At 44.4% G+C, this 14,504-nt stretch overlaps 1 protein-coding gene and 1 pseudogene across 4 annotated transcripts in view; both read right to left on the reverse strand.

Moving 5' to 3' along the window:
- Window positions 1-14,504, reverse strand: part of LOC111157145 (carbonic anhydrase 5B) — a 130,046-nt gene that overhangs the window by 8,117 nt on the left and 107,425 nt on the right. For all 4 annotated transcript variants that reach the window (XM_022518405.1, XM_022518406.1, XM_022518403.1 and 1 more), the window contains exons 3-6: window positions 12,806-13,003; window positions 3,665-3,783; window positions 1,502-1,597; window positions 592-654 (exon numbers count right to left, since the gene is read on the reverse strand). In XM_022518405.1, the coding sequence (XP_022374113.1) occupies window positions 592-654; window positions 1,502-1,597; window positions 3,665-3,783; window positions 12,806-13,003 (476 nt within the window). The remainder of the gene's footprint in view (window positions 1-591; window positions 655-1,501; window positions 1,598-3,664; window positions 3,784-12,805; window positions 13,004-14,504) is intronic.
- LOC111157146 lies at window positions 5,297-6,240 on the reverse strand (annotated as a pseudogene).

A 14,504-nucleotide genomic window follows, 5' to 3' on the forward strand; every position in this document is an offset into this window, starting at 1 on the left:
GGGAGTCAAGTTCCTGGACTAAAAGGGGCAGACAGAGAAAGGGAAGGGAAAAGAGGGAGATGGACAGGGAGGGAGAGGGAAGGAGGCAGTGGGGACAGAGACTGAGGTGGGGATGAGGCGGGGGCAAGAGAAGTGGACCTCCAGGGAACGGCCCCTTCGGGACTCGAAGTCCCGAAGGACAGTTAGTCTGGGGCCTGGACAAAGGTGTCCATTCTGAAGGATGTGGGTAATTGTTCTGTACAGCCGGCCACGCCAACTCTTCTCTGCTCCCCGCCTGCGGGACCGGAGGTTGAGTCAGCAGGACTGCTCTGGCTGTTTCCACAGGGACTCAGAAGGAGCAGAGGAGGGGACAGCCCTGGGTTCCCGACTCCCTGAGGGCTAGGGCAGGGCAGCAAAACCGAAGCGGTGAGCACGCACCCACAGAATCCCTTCCGGCCCCTGCAAGGTGTCTCAGGGCCAGAGGCGCTCTCAACACACGCATGTAAAGTGGCAAGTGCTCTTCCGGGGCAAGTTGCAAAGTGTTTTGTGAGTGTCTCCACTCGAGATTACACGAAACAGGCATTTCAAGTGACTTGGGAAAGATAGTATTACCTTATGCTTGATCGATGGCAAAGTATCCACCAATTTCTGTAGCTCTTTGTGATGTCTGCCTAGCTAAAGAAGCAGCAATGAGAAAATGTTAAAAACAATGGATATCTGACTTTCGCCATGGTGACACGATGTGATGAAAATGAGCCACCTGGTGATTACATAAAAACAAACGAATCACACAACTTAAACTACACTTAAACTGGTAGTTTAGATCACTACAAATGTCACTGAATTCAATTAGACACAGAACAAGTGAGCAGGCTGTTTGCTGACAGGGTCCTAGTGCCTGCGGGGAAACGGGCTCCTGCTCCCTTTAAATATCAGTCATTGTGTTGCAATTTGAATTAATTACGATTAAAAATTGTTCCACCAAGTAGCCACATTTCAAGAGCTCATTTGCCACATGTGGCTTGGGACCACTCTACTGGGCTGCATTTTTTACACCATTTGAAATATATTCAGGGGCGCCTGGGTGGCTCAGTGGGTTAAGTCTCTGCCTTCGGCTCCGGTCGTGGTCTCAGGGTCCTGGGATTGAGCCCCACATCAGGCTTTCTGCTCAGCAGGGAGCCTGCTTCCCCTGCTCTCTCTCTCTGCCTGCCTCTCTGCCTCCTTGTGATCTCTGTCTGTCAAATAAATAAATAAAATTAAATTTTAAAAAAAAGAAAAAAGAAAAAAATATATTCAGAGCAATCTTCTATTTAGCTGCCGTTCATTTTTTGTCTTTCTTGTTTTCTTAAGTTGAAGTCTCACTGACACAATGATACATTAGTTTCAGGTGTACCACATAGTGATTCCACAAGCCAACATTGTTTCTTTTTAATCCCAATACACTTAGATGTTAATATTACAATGTTGTATCTTTTCATCTTAGGATAAAACACGTCATTTAAAGTTGGTCGGACTTTCTTACCTTTAAAAATACTCCGATCACAGCCAAACCATGTTCTTCCAGTGCTGCATCCTCAAAGTTTTCGAATCTGACTGCATTCCAATGCACCAAGTGCAGCTGAAACACCGTTAAAAGCTGGTTTGCCACATAACCGCATAGGATTGCTCCAAAACAAACAGTCTTACTCAACACAATATTTTAACATGTTTCCTCACCCAAAGTAAAGCCGCTGAGAAAAGCATACAGCAGTCTGGTGCGAAATGAGATAGAAATGAATAGGAAGAACCACATGCAGGAGCAGCAATTACTATTACTTGTTTTAGGGGCTCCTGGGTGGCTCCGTTGGTTAAGCATCTGCCTTCGGCTCAGGTCATGGTCCCAGGGTCCTGGGATGGAGCCCTGTGCTGGGCTCTCTGCTCAGTGGGGAGCCTGCTTCTCCTTCTGCCTCTGCCTCTGCCTTCCGCCTGCTTGTGCTCTTGTTCTCTCTCAAAATAAATAAATTGTTCTTTAAAAATACTACCTTCTAGGGGCGCCTGGGTGGCTCAGTGGGTTAAAGCCTCTGCCTTCGGCTCAGGTCATGATCCCAGGGTCCTGGGATCGAGCCCCGCATCGGGCACTCTGCTCAGCAGGGAGCCTGCTTCCTCCTCTCTCTCTGCCTGCCTCTCTGCCTCCTTGTGATCTCTGTCTGTCAAATAAATAAATAAATATTTTAAAAAAATACTACCTTTTAAAAAAAGATTTATTTATTTTGGGGGAGGGGCTGAGGGGGGAGAGAGACTTTCAAGCAGACTCCACGCTGAGAGTAGAACCTGATGCAGGGCTCGATCCCAGGACCCTAAGACCATGACCTGGGCTAAAATCAAGAGTCAAGCCACTCCACTGACTGAGCCACCCAGGTGCCCTAATATTACCTGTGAATAAAGGGATTTATTTGGAGAAAAAGAAAAGAAATACAACAAGGTGAGTACATTTCAGTGAGGGAGCAATGAATGTCCATTCCCATACTGATTTGCATGAAACCATCATATCCAAAATCCATTTGCATCCTAAGGAGAGATTTTTATGTTGAGAGAAATAGATTCTCTCCATGGGAATTAGACAAGAGTTGAAGTCAAATTTCTTTGAGGGATAACGATTTTTTTTTTTTTAAAGATTTTATTTATTTATTTGAGAGAGAGAGATCACAAGTAGGCAGAGAGGCAGGCAGAGAGAGAGGAAGGGAAGCAGGCTCCCTGCTGAGCAGAGAGCCCAATGCGGGACTCGATCCCACGACCCTGAGATCATGACCTGAGCCGAAGGCAGCGGCTTAACCCACTGAGCCACCCAGGCGCCCCGAGGGATAACGATTTAAAATGTGTTTCTTTTTAAGGTAACATCTAAAGCTAAATTAGGGGAAAATCTCTAAGAAATTCTACTTCCTTATGCCTTCCCTAGACTTCCCTACACATTATTTCTTTTCTTTTCTTTCTTTTTTTTTTTTAAAGATTTTATTTATTTATTTAACAGGCAGAGATCACAAGTAGGGGGAGAGGCAGGCAGAGAGAGAGGAGGAAGCAGGCTCCCTGCTGAGCAGAGAGCCTGATGTGGGGCTCGATCCCAGGACCCTGAGATCAGGACCTGAGCCGAAGGCAGAGGCTTTAACCCACTGAGCCACCCAGGCGCCCCCCTACAAATTATTTCTTGTTCACCATTCACAAAAGCATCTTCACCCAGCCTCCCAAGTAGATCCTCAAGGTCACGTTTTGCTTGTTCCTCTCCTCTCCTGAAGTAGACCCTGCCTCCAAGTCCTGTTGCCTTTATTTCAGAAATGCCTGTTAAATCTCACTCTTTTCCTCTATTCCTATCACCACAGCCTTCATCGGGGCTCCCACCAATTCTCACTTGGGCCAATTGAACCTGGAGGCCCTGTACTGTGGCCTGGGCTATAACTTCAGGCTATAATTTGAGCCTAGCTTCGAATTCCGGAAGGATTCTCTTTTAGGATCTTAAGGTTCATTTCTGCTCTATTATTTGGGATGAGATCATGTTTACACGTATAAACTGGGAGTAATCACATATGCTTGAGAGAGCGCGTTAGCATTTATAGGACCTCCCCCCGCCCCCTGATTCTTCCTGAGGCTGTCTTAGAAATACAGCACTGTCCCCCCCTCACAGTTGTCACTGCTCCCAAGCTGCTCAACATACCTCTGCTGGGTAACATTTGCTGTCCACGGTGTGCTCAGAGCCCCAGGCATCGATGGCCCCCCAGTGAAAATGGAATTGCTTTAACCGGTAGTTGTGCTCCAGGGGTCCTCCCTCGATCACTGAAATGGCACATCCGACAATTCAGGGGACAGTTTTTCGCACCATGGAAGAACGAGGGGGAAAGGCCAGAGCTGTGGGTGGACCTTTTAAAAATTTTTTTTTTTTTTAAGATTTTATTTATTTGTCAGAGAGAGAGAGAGAGAGAGAGACAGCGCGGGCGAGCACAGGCAGACAGAGCGGCAGGCAGAGGCCGAGGGAGAAGCAGGCTTCCTGCCAAGCTAGGAGCTCGATGTGGGACTCGATCCCAGGACACTGGGATTATGACCTGAGTCGAAGGCAGCTGCTGTGGGTGGACCTTTTACATGAACTGTCGTAAGGGGAGCCCACTCAAAAATTAGACACAAGTGCATAGAAACTTGACTCCCACGCAGTCAATTCAGGTATAAGGGCGTGACCTGTGCTCTGAAAGACAGAGATTTAACAACACTCCAAGCTACCTACAACTGTTAAAGGCCAATTTTTGACTTATTTTTATATTCTATATTTACTGTGCCCACTTTTTTTTTCTTTCTTTCTTTCTTTTTTTTTTTTTTTTACAGGAACATGAAATAAGTTTCAGGGTTTTATTATCAAAGTCTTGTAAAACAATCTTAGAAACTTAGAAACCAACATGGGACAGACTGTAGACAGTGAAAACCTTAGTTTTCACTGCACAAACGTGAAGCTTGAAACTCCTGTGAGAAGTTTTTAGTTGCCTAACTATGTTGCATTTCACAAGGGATTACTATGTGCATTAGACTACTATTGCGGTAAAAGTAACACAAATGTTTTGGTTTTATACTTGAGGTCAAATAAAAAGTACATTATGAAGTAGATCTGTCATATTTTAAAAGATGTGGCGGTCCATTTAAAATGTACTACCGCCTTTGTCCAACACTGAGATGAAAACAAATTAAGAAAAGAGTGGAAAACTGAAAATCAGGATAAGAGATCACTTTCTTTCACAGATGGACTCAGGAGAGGCAGATAGCTTTCTCTGACGTAGAGGTAAGAAAAATGATTTCAGGAAAAAAATTCCCAAACACCTTGATGAAAAAGTATACGACTCTACTTCAAAATGTGCTACTTATTCACCACCACCGAGAGTTTCATTTGAGATCTTGTTTCTGTAATTAAAGCCTCGTCAGCCATCAGAAAGAGCGAGTGCACAGATAATCTTTCTAAGTTAAACAAAAGCTACAAAATTTAGGCACAAGGCTTAAAGGACTATCAATTTCAAATGTTCATTTTCAGACGTAACTGTAAGAAGTCTAATTTGTCATGTCAGCAAACAAGACCACAAGTAGATCCATCACGTTGGAGGATTTTAATGACAATTAGGATATTCCTGCCACAATTAACATGCAATCAGTGCATTCCCTGTATGGCTCTTTTATTGCAATGAATCAAATTCTAGAAATACTATAAGTGCACGTACTTAATAAAGGAGAGCACACAACAGAAACAATCCATGCCGGCTCTGGATGCAAGCCACTTTTCACGTTTGTTATGAAGCGGCAGCAGAACAGTCCGGCTGCTTGGTTACCCAATCAGATCTCACCATGCCAAGAACTATTCACTCCTGTATGGCTTTCCACAAGTTTTGGGCCGTAAATAACTAATGTCAATATCAGGAGCTATGGAACCATCTGTAACCCGGAGCTGTACCCATGTGGGTTTGAGAAGAACAAATAGAGCATTAAGCAGTCACACAAAGGCACCGCGCTGCTGTGTGTATGCGGGAGGCTCCCCATGGAGGCCACGTGCAGCCACTCACCTCCATGTCTTCTTCACAATGCTCATCTCCATTGACTTTGATTCTCTTACTGAGTCACCAGTTCCCTTTGTTTTAGGGGAGCTTGGTTCCCTTGGTTTCTCCTCTTGTTTCTCTTTCTCGCTGTCCTCCCCTTGTTCCTCTTCATCGTAATCCTGTGTAACTTTCACATCTATGTCACTCTCTGATTGTCCTTCCCGATGATCCATTTCCCTCTTTCCTTTTCTTCTTGCTTGTTGATTATTCTCTTTCATTTCTGCTTTTTTCTTTGCTTTTATCTTTCTTCTCCTTTTTATGTCTCCTAGGGGATGGTGAGTGAGACAATTTTCTCTTTTTAGGAGATCTTGTGCCACTCCTACTTCGTCCTTGTCCCTCTCTGCTTGTGCTTCTGGAATGTCTGTCTGTGCTATGTAACTTTTTGGTGGTATTTTGGAACGTTCCTTTTCTTTATCTTCTTTCTTTTTGGCCCTGGTTTTTGATGTGCTCCTTGGCCTTCTACCTCTCTCTCTCTGGAATGAAATCTTCTCTGTCTTGGACTTTTGGATCACTGCCTACTCCTTGACCTAGAATGTGATCTTCTTCTTGAACTGCTTCTTGATTGCCTCTGCCTAGAAGATATGGGAGCCCTCCTCTTCTCAGAATATGATCTTGACCTTGAGTTACCCATGACTGCTTTTTAAATGTGCAATAAAATGCAAATTTCTCTTAGCATATTTATCCAATCCAGTTTCATAAAATGGAAATGGGGGGACAAAAGATACTCTCTTTTTTTATGCACTGATACTTTTTTTTTCTTAAGTAAACTATACTCATCGTGGGGCTTGAACTCACAACCCTGAGATCAAGAGTCACATGCTCTGCTGACTGAGCCAGCCAGGTGCCCCTTGTTTTTCAATTTTGGAAGAAAAATATTCAGATAAAACGAGATTTTAAAATCACCCTTCCTCAGACTTTGGGTCGTGCTGGTATTTTTTTCCCTTGAATTTGCTAACACATATTAATTAGTTCCTCTTTTCCTCCATTTAATCCAACCCTGGTGATGTCTATCCATGGTTAAACCAATACAACAGCACAAAACCCACCCATCTCATCTAACTTAGCGATCTTTAGCATTTCTTGCATCACTAGTTGAATTTTATGTACGACTACAGCAACCCCAAGGACCAAACACATTGGATATGTCATGCAGTGGTTGGCTATGTATCTTACTGCCTTTTGAAATATTTCACATAATTTCTTCTTTAAAAAAAGTTTTTGAAAGAGGTTAGCAAAGACACCAATGAGAACTTTTCTTTGAGGGACAGGGGAGGTGCAGAGAATCATACCACCTGATTCACTAAATGACTAGGAGGATGGTACTAGAGCATGCTGAAATAAAAGTAAAATCATCTTCCAAAAACTTGTTTTTCTATGCCAGCTCTATACCATGAGCTTGATTTTGGCAGATAGTCAATCTAATCTGTTCAATGAAACTGAAGTTCTTGTCCCAAGTGAAGTGAGCAAGGTGAGAGAGGAAGGCCTTCTCTCCTATCCGCAGAAAAACATTGGCCACATACCCTGGACACTGACTGTGTGTCTCCTCCCAAGATAATGAGCAAGGCAGAGAGGAGATGTTAGCACAATGCGTGGCTGCAGGGGGAAGGGGGGCAGAACTGGTCTTCAGGTGTGTTTTGATTCCCCCACACAATACGAAATACATTTTAAAGTGCATTGCCAACATTGAAAGCTATACAATTTCATATAAAAATCCACATTTGCCATTAGACAAAGAGATGCCCCGCCCATGCTGGGCATATGCTCCCGCCAGGCAACAACAGGTTGGGTGGGAGGAAGAGCCACTGATTTTAGACGGTCCTGCCAGTTCTTCACAGTTGCCGCTGCTGCTGATTCTTCCAGACTCTCCCAGCCTGGCTCACGCTCATCACCTCTGTGGCACTGCAGGTACCTCTACGTTTGTGATCTTTGGGAGGGAAGTTAGATTCCTAGGCATCTGACTCAGGCACTTCTAGCTAGAAAAATCATTAAGTCTCTACATATGGGGGTGCCTGGCTGGCTCAGTCGGTTAAACGTCTGCCTTTGGCTCAGGTCATGATCCCGGGGTGCTGGGATTGAGCCCCATGTCGGGGGCTGCTCAGGAGGAAGCCTGCTTTTCCCTCTCCCTCTGCCTCTCCCCCAACTTGTACACGTGTGCACGTGCCTGCTCTCTCTCTCTAATAAATAAGTAAAACCTTAAAAAAAAAAAAGTCTCTACATGTGCTGAGTACTGTACCTTTATAACCTGTACACAGGGAGAAGTGAGAAGGAGATACTCTCCTGTATGATGTGGCTAAGAGGATGTACTTTACAGGAAAAGGACCTCAGTTTGCATTTATGGGCTTTGTGTCATTAGCCATGTGGCCTGGGAGTTTCTAAGATGACTCCCAATGCCCCCTATCTCTTGCTATTCACACCCTTGTGTGATCTCCTCCCCTTAGTATGAGCTAGACCTTGTAACTTGCTTCTAAGGGCAAAAGTGATAAGGATGTCACTTTTGAGATTAGGTTACAAAAAGGTGCGGGTTGCCATCTCACTTGCCCTCTCCGGCTCTTCTTACTTGTTCGCTCTGACGAAGCCAGTGCCATGCTGTGAGACACCCACTTGGCAAGGAAAAGGGAGTGGCCTCTGGCGAACAGCCAGCGAAGAACTGAGGCCCTGAGAGAAAGTGAATCCTGCCAACGGCCACTTGAGTGAATTTGGAAGAGGATCCTCTGCCAGATGAGTCTTGAGATGAAACGCCAACACAGCTGACACCTCAATCACGGTCGAGTGCGAGACCCAGAGCAAGAGATCCCAGGTACGTTGCATCCTGATTCCCCATCTCTGGGAACAGTTCACAGAACTTTCTGTGTCTCAGCTCCTGCCCACCTCAGGATGTGCTTGTTTTCTTCCTTCTTGCACTATACATGCTAATACAAGCATTGCTCCACCTCGAACCTCCACCTCCTCGTGAACCGCCCAGGTGTCACCCCTGCCCGGAAGCCTTCTTCCACCGGAGCCCACGTGAACACTTCCCTCATGGCACTTAGCGCTCTGTGTTAGCATCTCTTCAAGGCTCTGTGCCCCCACACACTGTAAACTTCTTAAAGGCAGCGACCATCCCTTCTTCCTCTTTCTCTTCTGAGCACGTGGCACAGTGCCTGGCACTTAGAAGATCCTCAATGAAACCAGGGACTACAAAGTGTCGGTTGGGTTTGTTGACTGAAACACCACTGGTATCTTCAGCAAGAGCGAGGAAAAGGGTGGGGTGGGGGCGGCAGAAGTGTGGATGAGAGGGGCAAGTACAGTCAGCAAGAAACAGGCAGAGGAGGAAGAGAGAAGATAGGAAATTAGGAAGCAGAGTAGTCATAAGACACAGCCAACAAAGATGTACTTATTTATTTGAGGTTGCTGACATTTTGTTGTTTCAGTTTTCTAAGGTGAGAAACAAGTGAACATATAAAAAATTAGGTAACAAATATAAAACACCCAGCCTAGTGTTGGGTCTATGGTGAGCAAGCTATGCAATGTTCACTCCCTTCCTTTGCTTTTAATATGGAGGTGAAGGAGCTAGCAGAGGAAGGGATGATGAAGAGAAAGGCGATACACAGGACCCATACAAATCAAACAAAATGCAAGGAAATGGCCACAAAACTGGGGGTGATGGAAATGTTCTAAAACTGGACTGTCCTAATAGTTCCACCACCCTGTGAATGTGCTAAACATCATTACATTGTTTTCTCTGAAAAAGGAAATGCAGGACCAAAATTCAGAAGGAGAAGTTCAAATGTCTGTGGAAGCAAGACATTCTTCCTGGGTTTACTAGTGATGCCCCAAAAAAGTGTAAAGGGATGTAAGATGGGGCAGGAAGCACCCTTAGGAGAACAATAGGACACATCTCTTCCTCTCATTGAGGCCTGGTGACATAGCCGATGAGAATACTTTCAGAGGAGGTGAAATTAGAGATCATTCATGGGCCCAAGCATAATTTAGGGACCTTCCCCACAATATTTTATATCCTTCACATGCCCTCATTAAAATCACTGACTGTGTTCTATTCAGGGGAGACAAACAATAAAACAATACCCAGCAAAGGGCAGTGGTATGAGATGCTCACATACCTTCTCTTATAATCTTAATTTCTGTAGGGTCGGTGGTGATGTCCCTCTTTCATTCCTGATTTTACTAATTTGAATCTTCTCTTATTTGTTTTCTTGGTGCACCTATCTAAGAGTTTATCAGCTTTGTTGATCTTTCTGGAGAACCAACTTTTGACTTCATTGAATTCTGCTCTGTCCTTTATTATGCCCTTCTTTGTGTCTGCTTTCTTTACTTTGCTCTTCTCCTTCTAGCTCCTTAAGGTGGAAACCTAGGTTATTGATTTGAGCAATTTCTTCTTCTCCAGTATGGGCATTTTCACATCTATTTTCCCTCTAAGCACTGCTTTTGCTGGATCCCATAAAGTTTGATATGTTTTCTTTTTGTCATGTACCTTCCCCAAACCCTTTCCTTGCACACCTTATCCTGAATTCTTCGTAAAGCACACTGCAGCAGCGGTGCCTAGTTGTTTTTTTTTTTTTTAATTTATAGACACTGATATTTATTAGCTCCTTTCCTTTCTACAATTAGAATTGGTTCTTTCCTGTCTTCATTTCTATGAAGTCTTTGCTCTCTTTTACTTTCTGTGTTTTGTGTTCCTTCACTCTTTCTTCCTCTTTGAATGCTATGAATTATTTTGCAACAGCATGGAGAAATAGCAATGGAGAATAAGCAGGAAATAGGAGGCAGCCACTGAAATGTGGAAAAAGAAAGACAGAAAGTTAGGTACTTATCGAAGATTAATGGTATCTTAAAGAAAACAATTATTAAAGCAAAACAAAAAGAGGTTACCTATTTTGGTCCCTCCAAACAAAACAAATGGAAAATTAGCAACCTCTCTACAGTTTTTCTAGTATGTTTTTTTTTTTTTAAGATTTTATTTATTTATTTGGCAGACAGAGATCATAAGTAGGCAGAGAGGCAGGCAGAGAGAGAGGAGGAAGCAGGCTCCCTGCAGAGCAGAGAGCCCAATACAGGGCTCGATCCCAGAACCCTGGGATCATGACCTGAGCCGAAGGCAGAGGCTTTAACCCACTGAGCCACCCAGGCACCCCTCTAGTATGTTTTGTAAAAACAGTGTGACACTCTGACACACCTAGGGAGGGTAGCGACAAGGAATGATTTAGTTGTCTTGGGAGATCTCTAATGAGCTATTATGAGGAAAATGCAGGTCATTTGTTTTCCATCTGAGACGCCCAAGCAAACAGGTGGATAAGAATTCTTGAATATATTAAAAAAATAAAACAGAAGGCTATCTGCCTGGAACCATCTGGAGATTAACTCACTTGGTTAAGAAACCAACTGAACAACTTCCCACAATTTCCAACTCAGTGAAGAAATCATAGATTGGAAATACACAGTCTCTGGACCCACAAGGTCATTAGAAGGCTAACCAACATTCAGGATCTTCAGAAGAAAAGAAAGAAAGTTGCCAGGGACCTAGACAGGATTGAGACTTGAGAGGATCGCTATGCATCCAGAGTACACGAAAGAGAGGTGTTATTTACAGACTGGGTCTCCCCACTAGGCTAGCTGGCAGGAGTAATGGTAGAACTCGACAGAGACAAGTAAAGCTCATCATCGTACAAGACAGTCATCTGGAACATAGGAATGTACGTTGCTATTTTGAAGATTTCTGGAATCCTTATATACAATGTAATATTACAGGCTTCCAATTGAGATGGGGGTACACTACAGGGTTTTGGAAAAAATAAGGAAAGATACTAAAGAATCTGGGCTGAAAAGGAGTAATTACTTTCTTCTTGGTTTGTGAAATAGAAGTAAGATGGTCAAGGTTGGGGGCCATGTCATAACCCCGGGAGAAAGAAGAAAATGGGGAACATAGAGACACCTAAGCTCTTAAAGACAGACCTGAGCACTTCCTGGATCACCGCAGAGAAGCAGGTCAAAGGGAAGAGAACTAGAGAGAGAGAATTCCCAGGGGAGGAGCAGTCAGTTTGCAGCTGGGCCAGAGGGCCCTGTCTAAGTATCAGAGCATCACTAGGAGAATGTAAAGAGAACCAAGATACAGCTGAGAAACCTAGAGCCAGGGTAGATACAGAAGGGAACACTTCTATTTATGCTTTAGGTCACACTTTTTACTTCATTCATTCACACTTTCACGGGCCCATCTCCTCATATTCATCGGAGAAAACTAATCGCCTAAAGGGTTTCTCAGTCTTGGCTCTATTCATATTTGAGGCTGGATAAGTCTTTCCGATTGCTGTCCCATGTACTGTAGTTCTTCCTCACCAGTTTTTCTCCTCTTGACCCACAAGATGTCAGTCACACCGCCCTTCCCCCACTCCGCAAGTGTGACAACTGAAAATGCCTACACTTGTTGCCAAGTGTCCCAAGCCCCGGGGTAGTGAGAGGGGGCAAAACTGCCCCTGGCTGATAGCCACTCTTTAAAGATACACAATTTCAACTATTAATTATTTCAGACTAAGATTACTTGATACCATCAAATTTGGTTGGAAAAAGGAAAAATGGAGAAAAGAAACCTACATAGAATTAATCACATTCTGTGTTCAACAGACACTAAAGGTTTCAGGTCAACTTTGAAATCATTCAGATTAGTTTATATCTGGGTAGACTGAAAACCAGAGAAGATTCAAAAGCAATATAACATTTGGATCTGAAAATCTCTTTTAAATTGTGTTTCTGTTAAACTAGGTAACATTGTTTAATCAACAAAATTAACATGACTTTCCATTTTTCTATGTAGAACTGGTTGCTAAGACTATAGCCTCATACACACATGAATATTCTTTTTGTCCCATTTCAAAGGTATTGCAGTCTGCTCAGTTAAATCTAAATTGTAATACTACTTAATGTAAAAGAGTCTTGTGAAGTCACCAAGCAGAGAAAATTAGTACATGTTCAAAGCACACAAAATAAACTTCAGGCAAAGCTTTTATTTCAAAACCTATCTCCTTTCTATACAGAGAGATATACACACTTATTAATAAATATTATCTATACTACAGAAGAAAATGTTCAGAAAAACTAGACGGGATTTTTTTTCATATGTTCAAAAAGCTCAGTGCAGTGAGTCCCACGCCACTGCTCAAAGAGGAAGCAGCGTGGTGTGGCCTGTGCCAACACCAGGCTGTCCCTTTAACTCCAGACAAGACCAAAGGTCGGGCTCTCACCTGACTTATCTGTAGAATCTTCAAATTCCACCAGGAAAGAGTACCCGTTATTCCAGACATGGAGGCAGGTGGTCGGGTCGTAAGAGATGGTGAGCGGTTTTAAGCCGGGATCATAGACGCTGTCCCTCCAGCGGATGTTGATGGGCGACTGGCGCTCGCCCCCCGGGACCAGGTCCACGGTCTCCCACAGCGGGTGCACTAGGAGAAAGCACAGGGGCCATCGTCAGGACGTGCGCTCTGTGGGATCACACACCAGGCTAGTTCAGGGCTGCGGTGTGCCGAGGGGATGGAATCCAAGTCTCAGGGACGAGCCACCCGGGACGAGCCACTCAGGGGCTCAGGGGCCAGACTGAAGCGGGACAGAGGCCGCTCAGAGAGCGCCTGGCACGGGAGCCACCGGCCTGCTGCTCTGCCAGCCAGGAGCGCTCAGTCCATCCTCTCCTCTCACCTAAACCAAGCGCTGCCCATTCTCCTGAGGACAGGAAGACGCGGGCAGACCAGCACCATGAGGAAGGAGGCTGTTACCCAATGCGTTTCTTTTCCTTATTGACCATTTTCTGAGCCCCAACCACCAGACCAGGTTCACATACAAATACGAATTAATGAAACTTTCAACTGAAACTTTCCAATGAAACTTTCTTTCCAACAAAGGCCAGAGGGAGAGAGGAGGGAGAAGTTTTGGAAAGCAAGTGTTCACCAGAGTGATGAGGGAACAGAAGGCTAGCTAAGGACAAAGCACAGGGGACACCCTGCAACCCCCACCCCCCACTCCTGGGTGGGACATGTGGGCCATTCTTCCAGGAAGCTCCCAACTGTCTTGATGTTAATGCCTTGCTACAGGGAAAAACAACCTGAACTTGACAATGGCAAGGCCTCCAGTATCCTGTGAGCCTTTAGCATAAGAAAGTTCTTTTGAAAACCTCCCTTTCCCTTACCTCCCTCAACTCCCAAGTATATGACCAGCCACCCCTCGCAACCCTGGGGCAGCAGCTCTTCCTGTCCACGGGTCCTGTCCCAGTACTTTTAATAAAACCACCCTTTTGCACCAAAGACGTTCAAGAACTCTTTCTTGGTTGTCGGCTCCAGACCTAACCTTTTATGAAAAAGCTTTTCATAAAAGTTTTTATAAAAACATAAGTTTTTAATTGCTTGTCTAGTAGAAATAAAGTCTGTAATTTAGCTCACAGTTTTGAAGATTTCTGGATTATTTATACAATGCAATATTACAGGCTTCCAACTGAGGTGAGGGGAACACTCTAGGGTTTTGGAAAAATGGAAGGAAGGTACCGATGAATTTGGGGAGGAAAAGGAGTCACTACTTCTTAGTTGGAGATAGGCTAACCTTACGAATAACACTCCCAGTCATTTCACCAGTTAAAAAAAAATGGGGCTTTGGCGGGGAAGGGGAAAAGCAGAGAATTACAATCTGGGACAAGCAAGCTATAGCAAACCCATAGACAAGTGCAGAGAACGAAGGAGAGGAATGCTCTTTTACAGAGGAAAGGAGGAAGCTGAGAAGGCTTTTAGAAACACAAAGTCCACAGAGTAACCTGGGAGCTGGAACTGTAGTGGCTTCTCACTGCCCAGGTTGTAACTGTGTCTCACTGGCCGGGCTCTGGCTGGGGCAGAAGGGAAGTGCTCCCTCCTCGTGCTGAAATAGTAAAGGTGCAGCAGAAGGAGCATCCACGTGCAAAATCGA

Source organism: Enhydra lutris, unplaced genomic scaffold (assembly GCF_002288905.1).
Source record: "Enhydra lutris kenyoni isolate GAN:26980312 unplaced genomic scaffold, ASM228890v2 scaffoldscaffold52, whole genome shotgun sequence".
NCBI classification, from domain to species: Eukaryota; Metazoa; Chordata; class Mammalia; order Carnivora; family Mustelidae; genus Enhydra; species Enhydra lutris.